Source organism: Pongo abelii, chromosome 19, assembly GCF_028885655.2.
Source record: "Pongo abelii isolate AG06213 chromosome 19, NHGRI_mPonAbe1-v2.0_pri, whole genome shotgun sequence".
Taxonomy (NCBI): domain Eukaryota; kingdom Metazoa; phylum Chordata; class Mammalia; order Primates; family Hominidae; genus Pongo; species Pongo abelii.
Window position 1 is genome coordinate 88,017,438 of NC_072004.2, and position 14,091 is coordinate 88,031,528.

The 14,091-nt window shown below is 49.2% G+C and overlaps 1 protein-coding gene across 11 annotated transcripts in view; it reads right to left on the reverse strand.

Annotated features, from left to right (window-relative positions):
* Nucleotides 1-2,782: 2,782 nt before the first annotated feature.
* Nucleotides 2,783-14,091, reverse strand: part of SLC39A11 (solute carrier family 39 member 11) — a 564,735-nt gene continuing 553,426 nt past the window's right edge. For all 11 annotated transcript variants that reach the window (XM_054535708.2, XM_054535705.2, XM_054535703.2 and 8 more), the window contains 3 exons: nucleotides 6,004-6,102; nucleotides 5,636-5,794; nucleotides 2,783-4,490 (listed from right to left, as the gene is read on the reverse strand). In XM_054535708.2, coding sequence (XP_054391683.1) covers nucleotides 4,412-4,490; nucleotides 5,636-5,794; nucleotides 6,004-6,102 — 337 coding nt within the window. In that variant the 3' untranslated portion in view covers nucleotides 2,783-4,411. The remainder of the gene's footprint in view (nucleotides 4,491-5,635; nucleotides 5,795-6,003; nucleotides 6,103-14,091) is intronic.

The window sequence follows — 14,091 nt, forward strand, 5'->3', positions numbered from 1 at the left end:
TTGTATTTTTAGTTGAGATGGGGTTTCACCGTGTCAGCCAGGATGGTCTTTATCTTCTGACCTCATGATCTGCCCACTTTGGCCTCCCTAAGTGCTGGGATTATAGGTGTGAGCCACTGCACCCGGCCCTACCTTCTAAATAGGTGACTGTGATGTTATAGTTCAGTGAAGATAGCAGGTGACAGGGAGAACCTCCTGGGGAGGAGAATTTGAAGCACATAACTCTTTGTCCACTTTGCTTGGAAGCAAAGAAAATTTGATGCAAGAAGCTACACCAACTTCTGAGCAGTGTAGATGGGGGGTTCTGTTCAACAGGTCACAAACTTGAAAGAAGAATGACTGGAGGTTTAATGACAGAGGAGAGGTGTGGGAAGACATACATGGCTTCACTTCTCAGAATGGGCCAAATCTGAAAATGTTTGTTTCTTGAGTAAAACATCATCCAAAATACCCACTATAGCAAAAGCTAATAATAATTAATTGAACCAGGCCATCTGCTTATGTGTGATGATTTCTTTCTCCAGGAACATCATTGCTTCAACTGATTCATCAGCAGAAGAGTCTGTGCTGGCAACACAGGAACTGTGATGGATTCAATCACTTAGGCTTTCCATTATCAATGCAGACCCAGCCCCTGGGTGCACAGGGTTATCAGTGACCACCCCTGAATGCCGCAACTGACCAGACTCCAGGGACACCATGGACTACTTAGTTGCAGACTGATGACTTTGGACCTCTTCCGTTATGGAAAGGGCAGTGATTTCTTCTCCCTGAAACGGGCTCATGTCTGACTTTGGAATTGACCTCTCTGCCTGTAGATCATCATGGCATGCTCTACAAAATTGCTTCTGACCACAGAATTCACTTTACAGTGAAAGAGGGAAAGCAATGGGTGATACCCTTGTCAATGGATCCTGTCACCCAGAAGCAGTCATCTGTATTCAGCTGTGACATGATTTATTGAAGATTTCATTTCAGGAGTGAGAGACGATCATACCTACGGAGATTGAAATATTGTCCTTTAAGATGCTTGTTTCTTCTGAACTAGGGAACATCATGTGGTGCTGTTTCTCCCACAGCCAGACTAAACAGGTCTGGAGGAAGGGGAAGTAGGCACGGTGCAACTTCCATCTTACTTAATGAATCTCGCTTTCTCCAACTTTTTCTTCCACCGATTAGCAATTTTATTCCCAGGAAAGGAAGGTTGCACCATTGAGGCAGCTGGCCATTGGGGTGGCTCCCTTTGGAAAGGGGATATAAAGTGTTTGTATGAGTGATGGTTCCATTAAAGCAGACATTTTTTAAAAACGTGAAATTTGGGGAATTAGAGTGAATATAGATGTTGAACAGAAAAGGACTGATATAGCAATAGTCTGGACATGTGGGCTGGCCACCTGGAATTTCACATGCCATTAGGTCAAAAAAGTGGGTTGACAAGGCTGGCTGCAGTGACTAATCCTGGGAAAATGCTGCTATACCATGGAGGACAGGCCAGGGTGGAGGCTATGAATGAAACTCAAGTGGTTCTCTCAGGAACTACCTCCTCTTCCTCCTCCAGGGGTGGGAGTTAAAGGAAGACTGTTACCATCATACATATGGGCAGGGCCACCTTGGTCTCTGTGCCCTTAGGAAGGAGAAATAGGGTCACAGCTAGTAGGTCACACCCCAGTCATCTAAGGTACTGGCTGAAGACAGCATGGACTTGGAATGGAAACTGGAAGTGGTAAACCTAAACATCATCCAGGGTCTCTTCTCTAGGGCAGGAAATGGGCGCTGTAGCCTCTACTTGTACTTCCTGTGTTGTGTGTATCCTGAAATATTTTAACTCATTGCCTCTCTTTCCTCTCCCTTTATTCGTTTTATTGTATATGGGGTGCACGGTTATGGTTAACTTTACACTTCAGCTCAAAGATACAGAATAATGAGATGGGCTTGTTATCCCACGGAGGAGGGGTATCCATTACTCAGAGACCCTGAGTACAGGAGGTGAAAGACATTGGTGTAACCCCGTTGGAAAGGGGATGAAAGGAGTTTTGATTGTATGAGGAATAGCTACATATTTTAAGCAAGAGTTTTTTCTTTAAGTAAAACTAGAGGAATTAGAGTATATGTTGATACTGAATAGCAAAAGAGTAAGGCTGTAATGAACTTAATAAACCCTTTTTTTCTATTTTGGCTCTGCACCATATGAACTCATTCCCAAATTTGGAAAATCCACTATTATGCGAGTCTTGGGAAGGGGCAAGATCAGCTATTTCATGAGCACAGGATCTAAGCTCTGGCAGCTGGATGTTCTGATCTAGAACTTCGAATGTGGAGCCAGGACACAAAGAATCCAGCTCAGTGTAGAGTTTGTTCTTGTGGCGGCAGTGGTGGTGGCATCAAGGTACAGCAGTTTCATTAGTGGTGTCTGGGATCTAGGGACCAGCTCTGGGGACCATGGCATCTAAACCAAGCTGTTCTCCAGGTGCGATTGGGTCATGGCCCCAGACCTCTGGCTTTCTTGGATCCAACCCATTTTCAAGCCTGATTCTCTGAAAGAGCCTGTGAGTTCCCTAAGTTCCCTAATAGGCTTCCACTCATTTCCTTTTCTGTTTAAGTAAGCTGCTGTTGGCTGCTGTTGTTGCAACCAAGAATCTGACTAGCCCTTCCCATCTGAGCTCTTTCCTTTGCCTCTCCTAATGTTGGATCAGGGAGGTGTTAGTTCCAACTTTAGTTAGCTCTTTTATGATCATCCTTGCAAAGAAGCAGCTTTGAAAAGTACTGAACGTAACACAGGTCATCCACAACATCCCCTTTTTATTGATATTAATCACAGTTATGAGGTCTTGTCCATCAGAAAGCACAATTTACATTATGTAGAACTACATACAAAGACATAAAAATAAAACATACATACACCAACCACCACACCAGTTAATCTCAACCAATCAAACCTCTGAATGTGTCTTCAATTTTGATCATCAGTGCTTCGGAAGAATGTACATAGACCCAGCCCAAGGTTGGCCTTTGGGGTCTGACAGCATTCACAGAGCAGGAGATTCACCCTTGGAAGCAATTGAATGTGTAAACTCTGAAAGCAGACACTGACAATGCAATGCCTGCATACCTGACTCCTGGGCTGCCTTCCTTCTCAGCAGAGCCCACTGAAAGTCTCATGTGTGCCTTTAACCAATGAGGATGGCAGGCCTTATCTGTGTTTGAAGTGGACAGGTCATTGCTACCCCTGTTGGAGAAGCTATGTAAGAAGGAGTAGGCTGGCTTCTGGTCTAGTTCGACTCATTCTTTATAGGGACACTTCAGAATGATGAGTTGGCTAGAATTTACTTTAAAGGGGAAACGTAAAATTACCTCTTCTTTTCCTATCCCCTTCTTCCTTTCCCATCCTGAGCCCTCTGGCAAGGCCTGTTGCAGCTCAAGAGTTTTTGGTCAGATTACAAGTTACCAAATGGTCAACAGGGAAGGACCCACTGCAGATTCCAAAAGTCTTTCATTCACTTGAGTTAATTGAAATGGCTCCTTCTTTGAGTAATTGAAGAGTTTGAGTTCTAGCAGTTTGCTGGTGTCTCCAAGTCTCTTAGAAACATGATGGCTATAAACTTATCAAAATAAATGCCTAAGAAATTTGGAAAGCGTGACAAATGGCATTGCTCCTGGAAACCATTGACAGCAGAGGCCTCCGATCAAACCCACACTCTGTCTGTCTCTTCTTTCCACAGGGCTCACTGTGAGTTCACAGTTGTCTTCATCCCCTTTCCTTCAATAATGTCAATCTTTGCCTTTAAAAAAAAAAAAGCCAGACTAGCCAATTTCCTTCCCTTTTTCTGTGTCCCCTTCCCATGTAGTATCTCTTTAGGGGGAGGTAAAGGAAGGCATGCTCCTCTCTGGGCTGGCTCGGCCTTGGAAGGTAGCTTGCTATCTTTATGATGCTCCAGTTCCAACATTCTAGATGGGGAGAGGCTCAGCAGTGATGGAGCAGGAGGGGCGGATGAGAGGTGTGCTGGCCACTCTGCCCTGAGTCACTAGGCCACCAAAATGCTTAGGAGATGTCTCTTGGTAGCTCGCTTCTATAGGTGACCTTGAGGAGTTGGGAGGCAGATAGAAGGTCCCAAAGCGGAGATTTCCCTGATCTGAAGTTCCTTGATAATCCCACTGAAGAGAGAGTCCATTCAGTGGCCAAAACAAAGAATCCATATTTCCATGACACCTTAAAATTCCCCATTAAATCAAAAATCTCCCTCAAAGCAAAGTAAAAATGGTTCTATTATAATCAGAGTCAATCAGGATAATGAGATGAAGAAGAGAGGAAGGAAAAAAGTTTTAATGTGAAGAAAGAAGCTTGTTGTCCCACAGAAGCCAACCACTGCTGTTTCCTCATATGGCCTTTCCTGGGATCCGAAGCGTCTCAGCCCTAGCCCAGGCCGACGTCCAGTGACATCATCACTACAAATCCCAGGATGGAGGCCCAGGATGCCAGTTTCCCATTACCACTGGAAGAGAAGGACAGGGAGAAAAGTAAGACCTTAATCCTCCCTGAGGCCACGGCTAGGCTGAAGGCATCCTCTGCAATGTCCAATTCCAAGAGAAAGCACACTACCATTAATAATGGTAACATTTACTGGGGCTTACTATGTACCAGGCAAACTAGTGAACTCATGGAACCCCAGACAACAACCTCATGAGGTCAGTATCATAATTATCCTCATTTTACTGGTGGGGAAACTGAGGCAAAGAGCAGTTACTTGCCCAAGGTCACCTATGATCATTCTGTGGTCCATGTGTGAGTAATAAAGAGGGGTGATTATTTCTTAAAGATATTATTTAATCTGGCCTTGTAAACTAGCCTCAGAATTATTCATCTATAAAAACCAAAATAGGCTGGGAGCGGTGGCTCAAGCCTGTAATCCCAGCACTTTGAGAGGCCGAGGCAGGCAGATCACCTGAGGTCAGGAGTTTGAGACTAGCCTGGCTAACATGGCAAAACCCCGTCTCTACTAAAAATACAAAAATTAGCTGGGCGTGGTGGTGGTTGCCTGTAGTCCCAGCTACTTGGGAGGCTGAGGCATGAGAATCACTTGAACCTGGGATGTGGAGGTTGCAGTGAGCCGAGATCATACCACTGCACTCCAGCCTGGGTGACAGAGCAAGACTCTGCCATTAAAAAAAAAAAAAAGAAAAGAAAAAAGAAAAACAAAACAACACAAAACAACAACAACAACAAAATGGAACAAAGCAAACCCTTACTCCCACCTTCTGACACCTGGCATATAGCTAGCCAATGTATCACCTTGAATGACATTTCAGAGCTCACCTCTCCCTTCATTCCAGCCCCAGAGGATCGAGAGACAGGAAGAGAGAAAATACACAAAAATGATAGTCTACTGCATCAACGGACAGGGGGCAGGTGTGTAAGCCACTGCCTGGTGTCACCTCATTTCTTGACCCACCTGCCCTTTGCTTCTTTTCTTTTAGTTTCAGAGAGCACAGTCAAGGAGGCAGTGGGGATGCTCTTGGGAAGGGGCAGAAAGGGGAGGGAATAAGGAAAGGAAAGGCAAATGAAGAAAGAGCATATCCCAAGGCTGGGGTCCCAGCTGGGAGTGGGACAGGGATAGACAGGGAGGGAAGGTTCTCCAACCTGATCTGGGCTTCGGGGATGATGTCGTCCATGACCACGTAGACCATGGCACCGGCAGCAAAGGCCAGAGCATAGGGCAGGATGGGTTCAGCCAGCACCACGGCAAAGGCACCAAAGACCCCGGCCAGGGGCTCCACCATGCCGCTCAGCTGCCCGTACCTAAGGAGAGAACAGAGATATTTACCACTGCAGGGGGACGCAAGCAGACACTCCACGTGCCCAGACTGTTGGCTTAACCCTAGCACATGGATGCATGCCATTCTACGTCATATCTGAGCATGGCAGTGCAAAAAGCACATCATTGTTTTGTTGAAAGAAGCCCACATGGAGGATGCTGTGACATGGCCTTGCCCTCAGGCAGCACTCACCAGAAAGCTCTCCAGGTGGAGAAGCCTGCCCCTCGCAAGGGAAGGCTGACAGCCAGGCCCTCGGGGAAATTCTGGATCCCGATTCCAATGGCCAAATTCCTGAAAAACCAAGAAAGCGCATGAAGGCTGCTGTCTGGAACAGGTGCCCACACAATGGGAGTCCCTGGCCGAGGCCCAGACCTCCTTGGGTGCTAGGAAGCCAGGAGGAGACCTGTGACCTGCAGTAGGAGAGGAAGGAGAAAGGTCAGGAAGTGTGTAGGTAAAGAGCAGGGGCCGCAGGAGGGAGTGACGTGAGCCCTCTACCCATCATGCTGTCCTGGGTCCTGGGCAGGCTCTGTCCTTACAGTGCTTTGCTACAGCACAGAACACACTGGCTGGCTCTCAGGGTGCCCTGAGTTCTGCCACGTAGCTGTATAACTTTGCACTTTTCATTTTACTTTCTATACCTCTGTTTCTTTTTCTTTTTTTTTTCTTTTTCTTTTTTTTTGAGATGGAGTCTCACTCTGGAGACTCCAGGCTGGAGTGCAGTGGCATGATCTTGGCTCACTGCAATCTCCACCTCTCGGGTTCAAGTGATTTCCAGCTAATTTTTGTATTTTTAGTAGAGATGGGGTTTTACCATGTTGGCCAGGCTGGTCTCAAACTCCTGACCTCAAGTGATCTGCCTGCCTTGGCCTCCCAAAGTGCTGGGATTATGGGCGTGAGCCACGGCACCCAGCCTACACCTCCGTTTCTTATATACAATTTGAGGACAACAATATCTACCATAAAGGATTGCTGAGTGACCCAGTGACCCAATAATGCCTATCACATCCTAGCATAGAGAGGTGCTCAACGCATTTTGGTTTCTATTCCGTTACAGCACGGAAATGGGTATATCACATTTTATTCAGAGGCATCTTCAGAAATGGGACAAGGAAGTGCAGCTGCAGATGCTGATGGTGCCACAGATCTGGCTCCGGGCTCAGCTTCTCCATGGGCTCTGCAGGTCTGGCATCATCGCTGCATTTCTTTGGGCCCCAGTGGTGCTCACAGTGATCCTCTCACCTCCTGCCTCTGCAGGACAGTGACGGGCTGTGCTGATAGATGCCTGTCTTTGAGAACCTGCTTTCTGCACAAACCAGGCACTGGAGTGTGAGAGGAGGGAGAAGCAAAATGGGATGCATACAAATGCAATCTGTGATCGCATGCCCGGCCTCAGGGGGCTTAGTATTTAGCCATGGAGACAACACAGGCATGTACATGAAGAACCCTCATTGTGGATGCTGTAAACTACAGCAAATCAGCCAAAAGTCAACTTGCACAGGAAGCAGAGGCATGAGGGAAGCAGAGCAGGGAAATGGGGCCAATCCGAGTGCCTTAGGAAGGCCCTTTTGCACATGAGACTCTACCTTGGCCGGACAGGTCCAAGAAGCAGCCTCTCCATGAAGGGCCATCTGATCAACAACGATCTAAAGGGCGTGAGAAAAGGGTGCCACTTGGCAAGCAATGCTGGTGTGTGGCCCGAGGGAATTGTGGGTAGATCAGATAGAGAAGGGAAACTCCACCATCACCGACTTTCAGGTCAACTGGCTCATGTCCATCCATCTTGCCGCCAGTAGGAATCTACCCATTGCTGCAAGGGAGTGTTGTAGACTGGTAGCTGGGACCCCCTACCTATGACCTGCCCCAGGCTCCCGGGACTGGGACACACTTATGGCCCTGAAGGTCCTGTCAAGCCTGATCCAGCTGACGCCCAAGTTCCAGCCTCTAACAAAGAACACCAAGGTGAATCCCCAGTTTAGCATCTGACCTCCATTTTGTTTCAGGGTTTGGCCTTTACCCTGTTTTTTTACCTTTATTCCCCAACTCTTGTACATGTTTCATTGAGGTTCATAGTTCCAGATACCTCAGGAAGAAGTAGCCCCCACCTCGAGTCTGCCAGTCAAGTAGACTTAGGAAAAGTCCAGCCCTAACAGAATCTCACACCTGTCACCACTTAGCTCACATGTGGTTCATATAATTAATGCCCATCCCTTTTTGACAATATTACAATGAGCCCCTCAGCATCTACCCATCAGCTTAAAATCTGCCCCCCGTGTGCAACAGCGTTGAGAGCCACTGGCCTAAGCAGGCATCATAGGAGGTGAGGATGAGGAAAGCAGTCAAGCCCACCTCCCTCCCAGGAGCCCCTTCCCTGCTATCCCAATTCCCAACACAGGCTGGGAGCCGAGGACACCTATGGCCACTACTGAATGCATCAGGAGCCTGCAGCCAGGGTGCTTACTGGATACAAGATCTGATTTGGAGAGCTCTGGAGGAGATCCGGAGCAACACAGGACAGGAGTAACAAAACAGGTGGCATTAGGGGACATGGATATGTAACACAAGTGATGGAGAATAGTGAGCACCCCATGGCAGGGATGGTCCCCCTCGGGTGGGGTGGGGGGAAGGAGCCCTGAGCTGACTTAGGAGTCGTGGGGCCTAGACTGGCTGGGGGGTGGGAAACTGTGAAGAGGGACAAAGCAGCTTCCCCAGGGAGCATCTGAAAAGTGATGGCATCTGAAAAATGATCAGTTCCTTAATAAAGGAAATATTATGGTCTCTTGGGACTGACAGAACCATTGAGCCTGTCTCTCCAACCTGCAGGCAGAACTGTTCATGAAGTGGAGTGGACAGACAAGAAGACACCCCACCACACCAGCCCAGGACATGTCCACAAAAGCTGCATCACTCAGCGTTTCCCACGAGTCTACCCAAATCCTTGTCTATATCACCCAAGTTTGTGCTCTCCTTTGACTCCTTAGAGAGGGGCTCAGACATGCTCCAACTTCATCCCTTGATCGAGGGGGCAGCAAACTTTTTCTGTCATGGGCCAGATAGTAAATATTTTAGGTTTTGCAGTCCACTGAGTCTCTGTCGCAACCACTCAACTCTGCCATTGCAGGTGCAAAAGCGGCTATGGACAATATATAAACCATTGAGTGTGGCTGTGTTCCAATAAAACTTTATCTACACAAACAAGTTGGGGGGCCAGATTTGGCCCATGGGCTGCAGTTTGCTGACCCCTGCCCTGATAGCTCAGTGGCTGCAGAAAGATATGACAAGATGAAACCACAGGCCCTGGGCATTGCAGACCCTGTCTCTTCTTATGTTCTCGTGGCCATGCATGTGGTAGTTGAAGTTTGGGCTTTGCAGTCTGACTTCTTCTGTCCAAATCCCGGGTCTGTGCTTTGTTAGCTGTGCTACTTTCCATTTCTCCAACTGTAGAATTTGAAGAACAATAACGCCCACCCTCAGTTCACAGCGTTGCTGATATGATTACCTGGGATGGTCCCTCTCAAGCCCTTAGCACACGGGAGCTAGTATGCAGTAAGCACCTAATCAATGCCTGTCCTGGGGTGAGGGTGAGTGTTATCACTGAGGCTGCAGTGTGAAATGACAGAGACAGGGACTTAAAGCTTTCCAAGAACTCATGCGTCCTCTTTCCAAGAGAGACTAAGATTTTCCACCCTGAAGCCAAAACTCATTCCTCTGCAAAGCTCTGCTTCAAAGAGACCTGGCTTGGCTGTTTTGCTTATGGCTCATCTATGCTTGAATTCCCATCGGCACTCATTCATTTGCTCTTGTTGACACTTCTGTGAGATTTTTACATCACTTGTAAGATTTTGGTGAGAACCACTGTGCAACCTGAAGGCATTTCAGATACTGTGTTCCTGTATACCAGTCGGTCTGTTTGGGTTGTACAGAAACTCCCAGGAGATGTGGACTCTTGCTTCTCCTGGGGCTGGCATCCTTCCTCCTATCACCTCCAGACCCCCCTGAGCCCCAGTAAATGCCTGGAGGCTGGATGCTTCCCTGGGTACAGAGGAGGGGAGAGCTGCTGGAAGGGAGTAGGGGGCATTCCGATGAGCCTGGGCTTGACTCTTCTGTTGCGCGCTTTTTTTTTTTTTTTTTTTTTTTTGAGATGGAGTCTCGCTCTGTCATCCTGGCTGGAGGGCACTGGCACCATCTCAGCTCGTTGCAACCTCAACCTCTGGGGTTCAAGCGATTCTCCTGCTTCAGCCTCCCGAGTAGCTGGGATTACAGGCATGCACCACCACACACCCCTAAATTTTTTTGTATTTTTAGTAGAGACAGGGTTTCAGAATGTTGGCCAGGCTGGTCTCAAACTCCTGACCTCAGATGATCCACCTGCCTCAGCCTTGAAAAGTGCTGGGATTATAGGTATGAGCCACTGCACCCTGTTTTTTTTTTTGTTTGTTTGTTTCGGTTTTTCTTTTCTTTTCTTTTTTCTTTTTTTTTTTTTTGAGATGGAGTCTCACTCTGTCGCCTAGGTCGGAGTGATCTTGGCTCACTGCAACCTCCACCTCCTGGGTTCAAGCGATTCTCCTGCCTCAGCCTCCCCAGTAGCTGGGATTACAGGTCCCCACCACCAAGTCCAGCTGATTTTTGTATTTTTAGTAGAGATGGGGTTTCACCACGTTGGCCAGGCTGGTCTCAAACTCCTGACCTCAGGTGATCTGCCCGACTCAGCCTCCCAAAGTGCGGGATTACAGGTGTGAGTCACCTCACCCGGCCTGCTGCACTTTTAAGTATGGAAAGCTCCATTGGATAATTGAGCCCTGGGGGTCACCTCTGAAGATTTTGTCCTGGGCAGCTGGGGACAGTTTTACACTTCCCTGAGAAGTGCTTCTAGGAGGTGAGGCCCTGGGCAGGAAGTCAACTGTAGCTTACATATCCTCCACATAGTCTTGATCTGTCCTAGTTCAACAGGAGAGAAGGATTTGGAGAAACGAGACAGGATGAAAAAGGAAATCTAGCTAGAGATGTTTAGGAAAAAGGTGTCATTCTTGGTCCCTTGTGTTTAAAATGTGTGTGTGTGTCTGCGGAAGGGTGGGGCGTGGGAAGTGAGCGGGTGGCCCTGCTTAGCCATCTTGCTTTTCCTTATTTTCTGGGTCCCTAACATGCCTTCCTAGCCAGTCTATAGGGGCAGGACGAAAGCGTCAGGAGTTCTCTTCCTCACCTTGAAAGGTCCTAGGCTCCCCTCTTCTGCTGCTCTGCCAGGGAGGGTGATGGGTGCCGCTTCTGGCATTGGGTATAGGATCGGAGTTAATGGCGTCACTTCTTCCCTCTGGGGCCCGGGGCCTAGGACTCGAAAGCTAGCTTTGGAAGACACTGTTGAGCGTTGCTTCAGTTACAGGATGCTGACAAGCGTGTTCTAACCAGCCCTGGGCAGAAATACAGCCTGTTCTCGCGACTTCTGCTACCAGTTTCATGTGCAAGCTGACCCTGAGCTCCTATCCCAGGAGTCGGAGGCATGCAAATATATTTCTGTTGAGGACAAATTCTTAAAGACAAATTCTTGCCAATATTTCATAAGCCCCTGCCCCGCCTTCCCAGACAGACCCTCATGGGGGGCCCCTTCCCTGCAACTTTGTTCAGCATCTCCTTGTAGCCCTCAAAATGGTTGAGTGAATACAACCAGCTTCCTTGACCTTTTGCAAAGTCCGAAGTGCAAGGTTTCTTTCCAATGAGGAAGGCCAAGGCTTCTGATATCTTGGGCCTTGCCAGGCACTTGGTGGCTGGCTGTCAGTCCGTTGCCATTGCCTGCACCTCATATTCACAGGCAGGCACATGAATGTAGCTGCAGAGTGACCAGCCCAATGTCACTGACAAGTCAGAGGTGGGGCTCCCCGTCCAAAGTCCTCACCGTGACATAGCGCTGACTACAGCCATCGCCCGGCGGGCTGTGGGAGCCTCCTCCACATCCTGTCTGGGAGCCACCGTCCTGATAAGCAGCATAGAAACCCCATTCTTCCATCCCTGGCAAGCCTCGTTACCTCTGCCCTGCCCCAGCCCTGGCACGGGGCTGCCAGCTCAAACAGTTGCCACGCCCTCTGGATCCTGCCAGGCCTTTCTCAGCAGAGCATTGCATTGCTGGGCGGTCACAGAGTCCCTCCTGACACCTCTGGGCTCCTCTGTTCCCCAGCAGGGGCTGGCACCACAGTTTCTCTGCCTTTCCTACCTGTCATGCACAACACTACCTAATTGGGCTCTCCTCCACACACACGTGCACACGCACAGGCCCATCCAAGTTCCCTCGCCCCACTGCATGTTGGGCGTCTGTCAGAGGCCCACTGGTGGGGGTGACCCAGTGGAGGACACAGTCCCTTCCAGCCCTCTCCTCTTCTTCAATCACCTGCATCAGCTCCAGAGTGGGATTTGAATCCACGGCTCTCAGACCTGATGACACATGCCAGTCACAGGGAGCACCGGCAAATGCCGATGCCTCGGCCCCACCCTGGAGGTCTCGGTTTATTGCCGTGGCATTGGGCCCCCTGTGTGCAGATTTGAAGAGTGTGCAATGGTGTTGAGAGCCACTGGCCTAAGCAGGTGTCAGAGGAGGTGAGGATGAGGATGGAGGCCAAGCCCACCTCCCTCCCAGGAGCCCCTTCCCTACTATCCTAAATCCCAACACAGTCTGGGAGCTGAGGACACCTGTGGCCACTACTGAATGCATCAGGAGCCTGCAACCGGGGTGCTTACTATATACAAGATCTGATCTGGGGAGCTCTGGAGGAGATCCGGAGCAACTGAAGGCAGGAGTAGCAAAGCAGGTGGTATTCGGGGATATGGATGCATAACAGAAGTGACGGAGAATAACGAGGACCCCGTGGCAGGGATGGTCTCTCGGTGGTAGGGGGTGAGCCCTGAGCTGACTTAGGAGCTGTGGGGCCTAGACTGGCTTGGGGGTGGGAAACTGTGAAGAGGAACAAGGGCAGCCTCCCGGGGGGCTGGTGGCGTGGAGGATGCCCCAGGCTCACCAGCTCCCCTCCTGCAGCCCTGCTGTGCATTCCTGCAAGGCCTTCAGTCTAACTAAACACTCTGAGCTGACGATCCTGGGCAGGTGGGGTTGGTGGGCCATTCTCTCCCTCCTTTATGCTCTGGGAAGGGAAAGGTCAGATGAGAGGTTTCCTTTCCAGGATGGGCCATGAAAATTCAAAACGGCATTCAAAAGCAACGGGGAAAATACAAACCCATGCCCTTCTGAAGACAGTGAAGCTGCTGTCTTCTGGGTTCTGTTCCTCCCCAGCAGTAGCACAAAGACACCATTACTAGTCTGGACCACGACACATTAATAGGAAGGAGAGGGAAGTGGAGATGAAGGGCTCTTTTAGAAAAGAAACCACAGGCTGTCCCCTGACAAGGTCCCTTGTCCCTTCCGTGACAAGCCAAGTCCCATGGCAACCTGTCACCAGAGCCTGACTGAGAGCAACAAGGCAGAGATCTCTCGAGAAGGGCCAGGAGAGGGGCATCCGTGTGGAGAGTGGGACAGGACAGGAGAGAGGGAGCGTGGAAAGGGAAGGAGATGGGGGAGGCGGGCAGGGAGGGTCGACAGGGCAGAGAGTCACTGGGGAGGAGGAGGGCGGATGACTCCTGGGGTTGGGCTGCACCAGCAAGGACAAGAGCAGCCCTGACAGGCCTCTCCCGGGGAGGTCTGTCTGCGGGGGCTGCCTCATGAAGGCAGAGTTTGCCTCACGGCATCCAGACTTCTCTTTTCCTTTTCCTTAGGAATCAGAATTTGCTAGGAAGGGACAGAACCAGAGAACCACGAGGAAGGAGGGTCCCATCCAGCACTGGGGGAATCAGGGTTTATTTTTAAAGTTCATTTCCTATTATATGTTTATTTATATATATTTTTTAAACATCGAAGGCCAGGCATGGTGGCTCACACCTGTAATCCCGGCACTTTGGGAGGCTGAGGCAGGAGGATTGCTTGAGGCCAGGAGTTTGACCAGCCTGGGCAACATAGCAAGACCCTGTCTGTATATAATAAATAAAAATAAATAAAAAAGAGAAAAAAGAAGAACAGCAAAGAACAGAATTATCAAGCATATTTCAAAACCATTCCTCAAAAAAATAAATAAATAGGCCAGGCACGGTGGCTCACACCTGTAATCCCAACACTTTGGGAGGCAGAGGTGGGCAGATCATGAGGTCAGGAGTTCGAGACCAGCCTGGTCAACACGGTGAAACTCCGTCTTTACTAAAAATACAAAAATTAGCCAGGCATGGTGGTGGGTGCCTGTAATCCCAGCTACTAGG